The sequence below is a fragment of the Vombatus ursinus genome, unplaced genomic scaffold, assembly GCF_900497805.2.
Source record: "Vombatus ursinus unplaced genomic scaffold, bare-nosed wombat genome assembly UNPS02009132.1, whole genome shotgun sequence".
NCBI classification, from domain to species: Eukaryota; Metazoa; Chordata; class Mammalia; order Diprotodontia; family Vombatidae; genus Vombatus; species Vombatus ursinus.
The window spans coordinates 3387182-3401497 of record NW_020948910.1 but is presented as its reverse complement, the minus strand read 5'-3'; the positions used below and the strand labels follow the sequence as shown (position 1 = coordinate 3401497).

Sequence of the window (14316 nt, the reverse complement as noted above, 5' to 3'; positions counted from 1 at the left end):
TTCTTTGTGTTAGAGACCTTATCAGATCCATATACTAAATATTATTGAACCTCAGAGTTTCTTGATGAACCATAGAAGTACATAGGGGAGATTTCCATTAGCTGAGAAGCACTTTTTTAAAGAAGAAACACCAACCCAATAGTCTTTTCATCCAGATTTTATTTGTATGATGCTGACATCAAATGAGAGGTTATTTGAGGGGAGAACTGTAACTAGGAAAGTTAAAACTATAATTTACCATTCTTGACTTCTCTTTTGTAGTAATTTCTAAAGAACTGTATTTAAGAATTCATCTAAAACATACTAAAGCTCTTTATAGTTTGGCAAAGTATTAGTGGAGGGATTAAGAAGTGTTATAGCTTGGGTTAAAGATGGAAAACAAGGAAGCAAATGTTCCTTTCCAAATGTACTTCATTGATTGATCATTATAATAATGTTTGTAGTCTATTTCAAATAAATACTCAAATAAGATTGCTAGAAGTTTGCAATAGTGCAAATTTTTAATACTATATTAGGGTATCTGTGTACAGTTTTGTTTCATCAATAGGACTATATTTCTAACATTTGCTTTTGGTAAATATAGTGTTTTATAAATTGTTAATGTATTTTGCAACAATACTTTGGTTTGATAGAATGTAAGCTTCTTGAGAACATAGTTTGTTTTATTTTATTTTTTATTTTGTGCACTTTGCACAATGAGTACCACATAGTAGTAACTTAAAAGTGCTTTTTTTGTTGCTTGATTGGAGCATACTATTTATGCAATGTTGTTCCTTTAGATTAGTATGCATTTAATATATTTCTTTTGTTTCTGCAGGCACCTTCCATTCAGCAGAGTGTAACAGTTGATCATCAGTATCCATCTGGAATTACATCAACACTTCTCCCTGCTGATTACCTTGTTGAAATTAACAAAGTTTTACTCTCCCTGGCAGATGTAGAACTATTATTCAATTCTTCAAACCTCAACAGTGGGATCTATGAACACTTTTCTGTGCAGGAAGATTCACTGAAGGTAAATGTCAACATTATATTTAAAGAGGAGCAGTAAAATGATATATTGAGATAGCAATTTGTTTCAATGACCATGTATTATTTGATCTGTGGCAAAGTAAAATAGCACCAAAAAAATCAATGGTATAACAAACCTGTCTTTTTCATATCTCTTTTTTTTTCATATCTCTCCTGGGTTAAATATCATTATGCTTCTTAAAGTTTCATAGATAAAATTGATATTGTTTATGTACACAAACTTTGCAAAGCTTTGCAAATTTATGGACGTTATGAAAGTGTCATGGTGTTTCAAGGTGTGTCGTGGGTTAGTCTTGAAAGAGTTCACAGACTCAGACCATCTCCAACCCAAGCAAAGGCATTTATTGAGGATTATGCTCTCAACAAGCAGGCTAGGCTTCTTAGAGGAACCACCAACTTAGCAAAGCAAGACAGGGATTTTTATAGAGCAAAAAAATGCAATCATATCATTGCAGAATATATGAATATTAAAATATAGGATGGGTTGATTGATATGGGCAGGGGTCTTAACCTTGGTGGAATTGCATATGTAGTTACCTAGAATGCATACAGAAAAGCCCACTGGGGAGGTATTAATGTACTATAATGATATTATAATAAGTCTTTCTATGTTATAAGTTCACCTAAGGACAGTTCTTTGCTGTTACTACACAGGTTTCCACTTAGGCTGTGAATTTAGTCATCAGACATTCTGCTCAGTATCCTGTAGGTGCTGCTTTATTATTGGCTGGCTATTGTGATCCTATTTGAAACTAGATGGATATGGTATGTAGTTGAGGTAATGGACACACCTACTGTTCTAGAGAGGTAGTGAGGCATATGAGGAAGTTGGGATATTGGGGCTGGGTGCAGTGGCTAGATTCCATCATTCTACTCCCAAAGAGCTGGGACTCAAATTCGTTTGGGAAAAGGGACAAAGGTCTCAGCTTCTGTAGCTTCTTCAGGCTGAAAAGGAGTATAAAGGTGTCCCTGCCTCAATGGGTCTCAGAGGAGAGGTTGACCAAAACTGAAAATAGGATACATTTGGGGAACATGGGTGGGTATGGACTGGTATTCACTGTTTGCCTAACTGTAGGTGAGTGACCTGTCATCTGGAAAACACAAATCTGACTAGCAAATTCAATATGCAGTGCCCGAATATAAGGAGAAACTAAGAGCCCTATTAGAATCATTTACTTTCTCAAAAGTTTCCACTCTGATTCCAATTCCTTTAGGAGGATAAGATACTATTGAGGATTCAACCCTATACATGAAAATATAAATAACAACACTCTTGCAGGCAGAAGCTTTTCACCCCTGGGTTCAGTAATTACACAAATAAATTTACTTATAAAAGGCTAAATTTACTCCACTTACAATAAAAAACTGAGAGAATACTTAAATAATTAATTCCAAAACAGTGCATATCAATAAATTGTTTTTAATAGAACATGTTTGTAATACAATTGACTTTTTCATTAATGTAACACAAAATATTCAAAAAATATTCAATAGGTTACCTCCCTTTAAGAAAATTGATTTCACTGAAATTCTCTTTCCCAAACCAAACTAAAGATGTTTCTGATTTAGTTTCAGTAATTAATAGAATAACATCTAGCTCCCTCAATCAATTGTACCAATACCCAATTATTCTTATGTCATTTTGAAATATTTAAGGACCTTATTTTATCTTTAGCTGTTCTGAAAATCCTTTTCCTTAAACAAAAACAATGGAGTTTCCTGATTTTAACCTCACAAGTCTTGCTTAGGCCATGGAATGACTGTAAATTCAGATCAAAACATATATGCTCATATCTTTTGCTGATCACTTGCTCTGACTGTAGAAATTTGCTAGAAAAGGATAAAGCAGGGACATGATTATACCAGATATCACAGGAAAAAGTCACAGTTTATCAACTATGCAGTAACAATTCTACCTCAGCCAGACTTGGAAATAGTCAATTTGGGAAACATTCCTTTTCAAAGGAACACAGTAGGGAAACTGAGCCTGCCTAGGCCGATGCCAAGGTTATCCTCTTGGCTTTTCCCAGAAGCAAACCTCTACCTGTAATAGTTCAGTATCACATTCCCTCTGAGTAGCTTGTGGCATTTCACTCAGATGATGAATTACTGATTTAATGCAGACAACTATACCTAAATTGAAACTCAAAACAAAATCAGTTACAGGCCAAAGAGCTTTTACCTTAAATAGGTAAGCTTTTACCTTAAATGAAAAACTTTCAGCAATCACAGCTTAGTGCTGGATACAATTATTTTTTACTCTTATGGAGTTGCAATAAGCAATAAAAATTTACCATAACTTTTACACATAAGAAATTTCACTTAACATCTTTCATTTGTTTTTCTTTCCTTCTTAAATTTAAATTTATCCTGGTATAAAGACCAATCATTAGAAATCATTTCTGTACTATACGTAAATTTGGAAATTCTCAGCAACGAGGAATTATAGGAACTGTATAAGCCAAATAAGCTCTTTTCCAGGGGTGATGACCTTCCCCACCCAGGTAGTTTCTAGGAATCTGGCAAGTTTACAAAATAAGGGGAATGGACAAGGACCACAGAGATGGGGCTACCTGTCCACCCCGTGATAATTCTTCCTCTAGACTGATGAAAACCACATACTTTCCGTAGCAAATACAAAAGTTTACCAATTTGAAACAATATAATGTATTTGAAACTTGAAACAAACCTGTTACTGATTAGGTGACTACAAAATTATTGAATGCAATTCTAAATTACCTTAAACAGAAAATTGGACATCATCATCACCATTGGCATTGTATACTGGTGACATCTAATCAAAGAGCTAATAATATTAGTTAACATTTATAGTGTCTGCCCTCTCCGAGGCATTGTGTTATGCTCTTTACACTCAAGTGAAGTAAACTGATGTAATGTTTAAGGTCACTCATTTAACAAATTTCAGATCTATGCATTTTCCCAAATTTACCTTAGTGCCAAATAGTATAATGAATTCTGACTTATCTTAAACATCAAATTAGGAAAAACAATATTTCTCTTAAAATATGACTAGGATGAATTTCATTACCTGGATTTATGTTCCAAATGGTATTACACAGAATCTGAGATTATGATTTTAATGCTCACTGTAATATTATATTTTACACAAATGCTACTTATTCCAAATGTTTCACATTACATAGTGTCCACTAGTTCCAGCCAATCCACTCTGATGTTAAGATTTAATCTACCCCAATTATCACACTTAAGAGCATGTTTTAATTTAGTTCAAATCTGGGTTCCACAATCTTGAAAGGAACCCATAGTTTATTAATTTACCCAAAGCTCTCTATGATTTCTTAAAATGAATAGGATTCTCATATAATTTGGTCAAGTTTCCAATTTTAATACACATGACAATTTAAAAAGTAATTTTAAATTTAACCAATACTTAACTTTTGTTCATAAGACTCCCTAAATTCTAGGTAGACATTCCAATAAAACTAAATTACCTTTTGGTTTTGTCCTGATTATCTTTTTGTGAGTCAGGAAAGGGTTAAGTAATTGTTCTATTCCAAAATGCAGTCTTGAAACTTTCACTGGTACCACCCCAAACCTTCCTCTCTTTAATTAGTGAAATGACCTTCTTCACTTAGATGTGAGGGTAAAAGGTTCCTTTTTCCTTTTTTCTTGTCTGTCCCTCCATACCCCAGCACCTGGCCACAGTTCAGTGATATAAAGGTATAGAAAGAAAATTTTTCATAAAAATGTTGAAGGGGAAAAGGTTCCCTTTTCTTTTTTTGTTATCTGTCTCTCCATACCCCAGAACTTAGCCATTGTTCAGGAATGTAGAAAGAGAGTAAGAAAATTTTTACCAATAGCTTTTTCTTTCCAACAGTTTCCAAGCTGTTTCCTCTCAAACCCTCTATTCACACTTTCAGCCCTTAGAGGTTGTTTTTTTTTTCCCCGACTGGATGTATTTTAAATCTTATGAGGTAGCAGACTCAGACATTCATACCATACAGAGATGCAAACAGAGAGCAGATTAACATAAAAAATACAAATAGAATGCACAGATAATGACAATAAGAGGGAGAGAAGTACAAAAGCTCACAGAGGCTTGTTAGAAATTCCCTTCACAAATCACTTTTCTTGGTCCCTTAGATTGTATTGAGGCCAGGGTCTATTACAGAAAAATAGGAAATGTCTTTTTTTTTTTTTTTTAGCTCTTCTAAGTTGAATTTGTTCCAATTTTGCAGCAGACTGCCTAGTGGGGAGTCCTGGGGGATTGGGCAGTGGTGGGGTGGGGGAACTGATGTGGTAAGCCTAAAGAAGTCCTCTCTATAGCCATCACTCACCCAGGCATATGGTGTCCCTCAGAGATGGGTAAAAATGAGCTTAGAGAACTGACTGTAAAGTTCCCAAACAGAGTATCCTCCATCTAGAGGGAAATTGCTCACCACAAAGTTCCCAAAAGGGAATTTGCCCATGTGCGCTAGGAACCAACTGTCCGTTCAAGCCTTCCTAAGTATTTGAGGGACCTCAGCTAAGAGAGAGAAAGGGAAAGGCTTATCTTTGATTGGAGGGGACCAGCATCAGAGACTCCATCTTATATTGGGCACCAAAAACATTGTGGCATTTCAAGTTGTGTTGTGGGGTTGTCTTGAAAGAATTCACAGTCTCAGACTATCTACAACCCAAGCAAAGTCATTTATTGAGGATTATGCTCTTAACAAGTAGGCTAGACTCTGTAGAGGAACCAGCAACTTAGCAAAGCAAGACAAGGATTTGTATAGAGCAAAAGATGCAATTACATCATTACATTAATATATGAATATTAAAATGTAGGATGGGGTGATTGATATGGGCAGGAGTTTTTGCCTTAGAACTCTGCATGTGGTTACCCAGAATGCATACAGAAAAGCCCACTGTGGGGTATTAATATATTATAATGGTATTATAATAAGTCTCTCTATGTCATAAGTTTACCGAGGGACAGTTCTTTGCTGTTACTGCTCAGGTGTCCACTTAGGCTGTGATCTAGTGGTCAAATATCCTGCTCAGTATCCTGTTGGGTGCTGTTTTTTTATTGGCTGGCTATTGTGGCCCTGTGTGAGACTAGATAGATGTGGTATGTGGTTGAGATAATGGACACACCTGCTGTTCTAGTGAGGCATATGAAGAAATTGGAATACTGGGGCTGGAGGCAGTGGCTATATTCCATCAAAACTATTTCTCTGATAAATGCATTTGGTGTAGTCAGTTGATACATAATGTCATATATAATATTAACTACCATAATTTCAGGTTTGATGGTTATTTGGATAACACCTTAGGGATATTTTTGTATGGATACTTTAGAAACATTTTAAGGTTTTTTACTTTTTATAAAAAATAGAAAAAAATATTCTTTAAGAATTTTCATGTTTCTTTAATGAATTTATGGTATCTTGAAATTACTGTTCTGTTTTTCATGTACTGACAAAAGCAGCAGTAATTGTGGATAATGATTATAGCTAAAATTTTTAGGACACTTTAAGATCTATAAAACATTTTACATATACAATCTAATTGGATTACTACAATAATCTTATGAGGTATCCTATCACTATTTTATAGATGAGGAAACTGAAACCAAGAGAGATGAATTGACGGTCAAATAACCAACATGAAGTATTCAGAGCTATAATGATAGTAAGGCATTTATTAAACACTCATTATATTCTAGGCTGTTAAGTGCTAAGTGCTGGGGAGACATAAAAATAAGTGGGGCAATCCCTGCCCTCAAGCAACCTGAACACTAATAAGAGAAGACAACATATAAAGAGGAAGAGAAAAAATTATGTGTATGTTGCGTGAGGGGCATGTAGTAGCTTTTTGAGGAGATGTTTGGAAATCTGTGTGGAAACCTTGTTCTGGGGAAATTCATACAAAAACTTTGCCCATCTGAACTGGGTTTTCTGGGGATGGAATCCAAGTTTCTTATGGAGGGATTACAGGGGAGAAATGAAAACAGTGGTCATAGCCCAAACTGCATGGTGAAGAAATGACTAGGGAATACATTTATAACAGCAGGAACTAGAGTGAAATGTATTAGTTTTTATACTGTTAGCCTTCAATAGCACATCATGTGGAAAATTATAATTTCAAAGCAAGATCTTCACAGGTTTTTTAGTCATGGAATATAGGCTTGGAAGGAAACTTAAGAGTTTATTTAGCCCATACCAAGTCTGGAATCCATACCTCCCAATTTCTAATCTCGTATTTACTGCAATGTGGTATACTAGAGATGATTACATTAATATTTAAACAAATTATAAGCATTCTTCCATCACAAAGATTTCTTAACCTAATCTCCAAAATTCAGTGTATTAAAGTACTGAGCAAAGGTTGCATATATAAACCATCCCATTGATGAGGTAAGATAGCATGTTAACTGTTGCCTCAATCATTTTTATGTGTCTCTATATATCACATATACTATGTTCATATATAGCATAAATGTATGTGGACATCTATCTTAATTCCATTGAGTATTATTCTTTACCAATAATTGATCATTTTACTCTATTTCCTTTATTTATGATTTTGTTGTATTTTTTATTTTACTCAGTTTTTAAATGGTATATACTATGCTTCCCTCCTAGCCCCATGAATGGTAATGTTATCTATGTTTTAAAAACAAACATTAATGATTTCATATGGCTGAATATATAAAAGCATAATTCCACATTGATCAGTCATTTGATTCCTTCTTAATACTCACTCCCATTTATTCATTCCTTTTATGCTTTGTATATATTATGACCTCCTTTAAGAATAATAGTGCTTCCCAGTAGTGCCTTTCAATGGGGCCCCTAAGGTTAATAACTACAGTTGCTTCTTTCTGTATTCTTCTACCTGCTACTATTTCTGTTAGTATTTGTACTATTTTTGTGAGAGTTGGGGGAGGGGAGGGAAGAATAATGATTGTATTGGCGTGGGGAACTTTGAGTGAAGAAACTGACTCTGCAATGCAAATCAATACCAGTTTTGAAACTTTAAGTCTTTGGGAGTTTCCAGAGAATATGAGAGCTTTTAAGTGACTTTTCCAACTTTACACAGCTAATCTATATCCAAAGTGAGACTTGAACCCAAGTCTTCCTAACACTCAGTAAGGCTGTCTATCCACTATGCCATATGGCTTCTCTTTGTAGTATCAGAACTAACTATGCTATAATTCCTATTTTTTGGAATGCTTTCTGCTTTTTTGTATTAGACTAGAACATTGTTATGATTAGATACTGTTGGATTTAATCTAAGAAGTCATCTTTGCCTTAGTTAAGGGCTTGTTTGTTTGTTTTTTGTTTTTAATTGAAACTGCCTCTTTTCTAACTCTGTTGCATGGTTACCCAATATAACATGATCCCAAAGCATAACTTTGAGGACAGCATTGTCATAAGGCTGAAGCTGCTGACTCTATAACTTTATTTATTTAGTTTTTGGAAGAAGAATTAAGTGTGACATACGATTGTAACACCAAAATGAATGAATTGCTAAGCCAAAACCAGAACCCAAAACCCTCTGAAACTTAGGCCACAGTTTCATAATTGTCCTTGGGCTTTTTGAGATATTATAATAGAAAACTGATTTTAGAGAACCGTCAAGAAGAGATAGTGGTTGGTTACCCTATTTTCTCCCCATTGGAAGCAGTGTGTTGATTGCTTTGATTTTGCTGGTGGATTTGGCACAGTTTCCTATTTAGTGAAATAGGACTCAGAGGTAACCTCAAATGACAAATGACTGTGTCATGCTTCTCTATGTATATCTACATTTATGCTGTATCATAGAGCTGTGACTCAGCCTTAGTCCTGTATCTAGCTTTTCCATTTGAAAGTGGTTATTTTTATACCCTGTTCATTTTAATAACTGTCTATGATTTTCTGAAACTCCATTTAGCCAGATATTGTTGTTATTCATTGGGTATACCCTAATTGAAGAAACAGTTTAATTTTATATTGCTCAAATATGATATGTTCAATTCTATATGCTCCAGTAGAACAATATTGATACCTTTTTGGTATTGTGAGGTATTGTGCTGGTTGAGTTGGTGTTGAACGTTGGTCATACCCCAATGGTTGATATCTTGTTTAGTGAAGTGAAAACCCCAGACAGGACAGTTGTGGATTATGCTTAAACAGCTGAACTTCAGAGCGTCCTGGCTGATATTTTCTTTATGTTTACAATTTAAGTTAGTATCCATCAGCTATGGGTATAATGGTCCCTTTTCCCTTGTGCTACTGCCAGCTGTCCTAGCATGACCTCTGGTGACACTCTAAATCCTGCCAGGTTTCTTGACCTAGATGTGGCAAATCTTTTTTCTCCTCAGTTGACCTAAGCAGCAGGTTTCGTTTCTAAATAAAGTATTTTACCAGCACCTGGGGGACAGAGGGGAAATGAATTTTTTTTTTTTAAAGAACTTCCAATTCACAGAACAAAAAACCAATGAACTGGCAGAGCTTGTAAGATTTATTCTCAGGCAGCCTGCATCCAGATATAAGTAGCCTTTATAACTTATAGTGGTTAACATTGTCCCCATTTCAAACTGAATAGTGCTACTATAGTTCATTAAATGCCTTGATTCTTCTGGAAAGAGTCTGGCCTAATATGTGTCTTCTTGCAGTATCTGAAGCCAATGTCCTTTCTCTTATGCCTTTAGAAGTGACCTCTGTTCTCGCATTTTCTGTCAAGTTGTACTTTCAGACACTTGATCTGGATCAGCTTATGGTTCTAACCGCGCCCCCCCCCACCCTTTTTTAAGAAATTGAGCTGTTTGCCACCCCATCACTCAAGGAAATACCTAACCAAAGCCCACCTAATAATTTATGAAGACTTACAAAGCCTTAACGTAAACACTAATAATAACATGCAATTTCCACTAAGAATAAAGCAAAACAATCACTTTATACAATGGCCATGCTATTTTCCAATTGCTGCCACCTTATTGATATTATACTTTGGAATTGATATGATCATTCCTTTGTTCTGCTACTGTGTTTTTAATTTCTCCACCTGTTTTGAATTCTAGTTTATCCATTTGAGTTATACTAAAATTAAGATGAAAATGAAAACATTGCTAGGTAATAATTTGATCCTGATAATACCCCAAAGAACTGAGAAATTATTTATCAGAAATTAATATAATTGGCCTCTTTACGCACAGAGTATTCAAGCAGTCAATTAGCGTCATTAATGCCTTCTGTGTGCCCGGCATTTACTTAACTCTGAGAATATAAAGAAAGATAAAAAACAGTCACTCTTCTCAAGGAACTCACAGTCTAATATGATAGATAACTTGCAAACAATTATGTACAGATGGCATATATAAAGTATGAATTGGGGAGGTATATTCAGAATATAGATATAAGATGTATACAGGAAAATTTCTTGGAGACTTTTAAGTGGCTTGCCATAATGGGAAACACTGTTCAACATTTATTATGAATGTACAATATGCAGGAGACTGTGCTAGATCTTGAAGATACAAAGATGAAAAATAACATAGATACTAAGGAGCTTAATTTTTAATAAGTCTATATGATATCTACATATGTAAAGAGAAAGCTATTGTAATATACTATAATAGTCAACACTTCTATAGTACTTTAAAACTTGCAATGCAGTTTATGTACATTATTTCATTTGATCTTCAAATAGTCCTGTGAAGTAGGTGCTGCAGTTATTATTCTGATCTCATAGTTGAGGAGACTGAGGCTTGAGAGGTTAAATGACTTGTCCATGGACATACAGCCAATATAATAATTGTTAGAGGTGGTATTCAAACCCGGGTGTCTTTTGAACATTTTTTTAATAGAACATCATTGATCTCCTGGACAAAGTCGGTGAACAGATTGCAACTCTTCATGAGAAGCAGCCCGATATTATACTTGATGTCTCTAGTCCTGAAGCTATTCAGATTGAGGATGGACTGACCCAGTTGAAAGAAAAGTGGGACAGTCTGAATGAAAGGTACAATGATCATAAAAGGTAAGTCTGTTTTACCTTATATGTAGTCTTAAGGACTTTTTAAAAAATATGAGTAGGCTCAACGATATTGAAAAGGAGTAAAAACACATACCTCCCACATTAGTCAAATGATAAAATTTCTTGACTCTTTCCTAAATCCAACTTATAGAAAATTTGAGTGTTATCTATAATTGGTATTATTTTTCAGAATATAATTGTGTGTGTGTACGTATAAGATTTTATGGCCAGTATTTTTGGAAAGATCATAATAAGATCAATATGGTAACAAATTAAAGAGAATGAAAATTAATATTTCAAATGGTTGAGTAATTAAAAAGAAAAAAAGGATTTTCTAAATTTTTGTTTTTATTTTCTACATTTTTAAAATTGTCATGTATTTTTTGGGAGAAAGTGAGATTAACTTATTATTTCATTTGTATGAGAAACTCCTTTATGTGGAAGCTCTTTATAGCAGTACAGTTTTGCATCTGTTTTGTAATTTATAATCTTAGAAAGATTTCTGGGATACTTTTAGGGTAAGTGATTTCTCCATGGGCACTTTGCTGGTATGTAGTAGAGATGAATCTTAGACCTGGGTCTTCCTAACTAAATCCATCTGTATATCCACTATGCTATGGCTGCCTATCATTAATGTCTATATCGTAGTTTGGTGCTCATTGCATTTCATAATAATAATATGCCTGGAGGTTTTTATAGAAGGTACTGTGGTTAGCATGGTGGACCTTCAGTCAGGAAGACCTTAGTTCAAATCTGTTCTCAAACATTGAGTAGTTGTGTGATGTTAGGCAAGTCACTTAACAAAGCTTTGTCTATCTCAGTTTTTTCATTTGTAAAATGGGGATAATAATAGTATTAACCTCCCAGGCTTGTTGTGTAGTTACAATGATATTGGTAAAGCATTTTGCAAACCTTGTAGAGCTATGTAAATATTAGATGTCATACACACACACACACACACACACACACACACGTGCACACGTGTGTGTGTGTGTGTGTGTGTGTATGTGTGTGGTAATGGTTAAAATTCCCATTTATTAATGGATTAAAAATTTAAAAAAAATAACAGTCTATAGCTATTTTCTTGACATGTGCAGTCTGCTATTTTTGATCCGATCTTTGACCACAAAAAAAAAACAACAAAAAAAGGATGAGATGTCATGAAAAATGAACTTCATTTGTAATTAGAAAACATTTTTTAACCAGTGCTTTTAACTTTCTCTGTACCAAACTGAAGCTAGTATTAAAGAGAGCTGCTTTGATTTTCCATTATGATTACATACTAACTGGAATGGTTATTGTGAAAGAGTCCAGTGATGTGCAGCAGATGACAGGAAGAGGAAAGCAAGAGACAAGATAATCCACATATCAAACAATTTCAGATACTTGCTAATCAATACATGACAGGAGAATGAAATATAACTTTGAAAAAACACTACTTTTATATATTAGAGTTACCCACAGAGATTGTGAGCCTTTTTTTTCCTAATTAATTTTTTTTTATTAGTCATTCATTAAGCACTTTTAACATGCTTACTGTATTCCAACCACTATGCTAAGGGCTGGGCAATCAAAGAAAGATAAAAACCCTGTCCTTGCCCTTGAGTAGCTCACAGTCTAATGTGATTGTAAGCATGGAAAGGAATATATGATAAGTACAGAATTAGTGGAAGGCAATCTAATAGAATAGGCAGCTAGGTGGCACAGTGGATAGAGTGCTCAGCCTGGAATTAGGAGGACCTGTGTTCAAATCCAGTCTCAGACACTTACTAGATGTGTAACCCTGGATAAATCTCATAACCCTGTTTGCCTCAGTTTCTTTATCTGTAAAATGAACTGGAGAAGAAAATGGCAAAGCACTCCAGTATCCATGGGGTCATGGAGAATTGGACATAAGTGAAATGACTCAGTAACAACAAAAAAAATCTAAGAGGGTAAGACATTAGCAGCTAAGGGGATTTTGAAAGGCCTCCTGTTGAATGGAGGATTTGATCTAATCCTTGAAGGAAGTCAGGGAAACCAGGATGTAAAGGAAAGGTGACAGAGCATTCCAGGCATGAGATGGAGTGTCGTATTCTAGGAACTACAAGAAAAGTATATACTGCACAAATAAAGTATAAGAAAGCTAGAAAGTAGTTGTGTTACGAAGAGCTTTAAATGTCCATTTATATTTGATCATGAAGCCAATAGGGAGCTGTTATATCATAACTGAGTCTCAGAGACATGACACAGCATGATATGCACTTTGGGAAAATCACCTAGCTAGCTTAGCATAGGGTGAAATGTAGTGGGGAATGATTTGAGGAAAGGAGACCTGTTAAAAAGTTACTGCAGTAGTCTAGGTGAGAGGGACATGAACTACGGTGGCTACATAAGAGAAGTTGTAAAGGTAGAAGTGATAGAATATGGCAATGGATTAGATATGTGAGATGATTGATAGTTTCAGGAGTGAGAATGAAAATGATATTGAGTACCTAGGTAATTAAGAGGATGGTGGTACACTAAAAAAAGGGGGGGAAGTTTTAGAAGAAGGGAAGATTTGGAGAGAAAAGTAAATGAGTTCTGTTTGGGACATTTTGAATTTGAGATCCATCTATCCAGTTTGAGATGTCCTTATGACAGGTGATGATGCATCTCCAACTGCCTTTCAGAAATCTTGAACTGGATGTTCATTAGATGTCCTAAACTCAGTAAGTCCAAAATAGAACTCATTATTTTTCCTCCTAAACCCTCTCTCCAAGGGTAACACAATCCTCCCAGTCTCTCTAGCTCACAGCTTAGGAGTCATCCTGGATTCTTTGCCATCTCTCACCCTCATATTTAAGCTTTTGGCAAGGCCTATCATCTCTCTAATATGCCTCCATCTCTCTTCTGACACTACCACTATTCTAAGGTAGGCTTTCATTACAGTATGCCTGGATTGTTGCAGTAGTCTGCTGGTAGGTTTGCCTGACTCAGGTCTCTCCTCAGTCCATTACATCCTCCATTCAGTCACTAAAGTGATTTTTCTAAAGCACAGGTTTGATTATGTCCATCCCCTCTCCTCAATAAATTCTGATGGCTGCCTATTGCTTCTAGGAGCCGATACAGAATGCTTTGGCATTCAAAGTCTTTCGTAACCTAGCCCCCCTCCTACCTTTCCAGTTTTATGTTGCCTTTGACACATACTCTTTGATCCCATGACACTGGTGTTCTGGTTGTTCCACAAACAAGAATCTATCTCTCAGCTCTGGACATTCTCTGGCTGTCCCTCATGCCAGGAACTCTCTTCTTCCTGTGCTGTGACTACTGATCTCCTCA

The 14316-nt window shown here is 35.3% G+C and overlaps 1 protein-coding gene across 10 annotated transcripts in view; it reads left to right on the top strand.

The window, feature by feature from the left end:
* The window catches only part of UTRN (utrophin), a 620052-nt gene that overhangs the window by 280444 nt on the left and 325292 nt on the right, over positions 1–14316 (top strand). For all 10 annotated transcript variants that reach the window (XM_027850670.1, XM_027850661.1, XM_027850663.1 and 7 more), the window contains 2 exons: positions 818–1015; positions 10847–11019. In XM_027850670.1, the coding sequence (XP_027706471.1) occupies positions 818–1015; positions 10847–11019 (371 nt within the window). The remainder of the gene's footprint in view (positions 1–817; positions 1016–10846; positions 11020–14316) is intronic.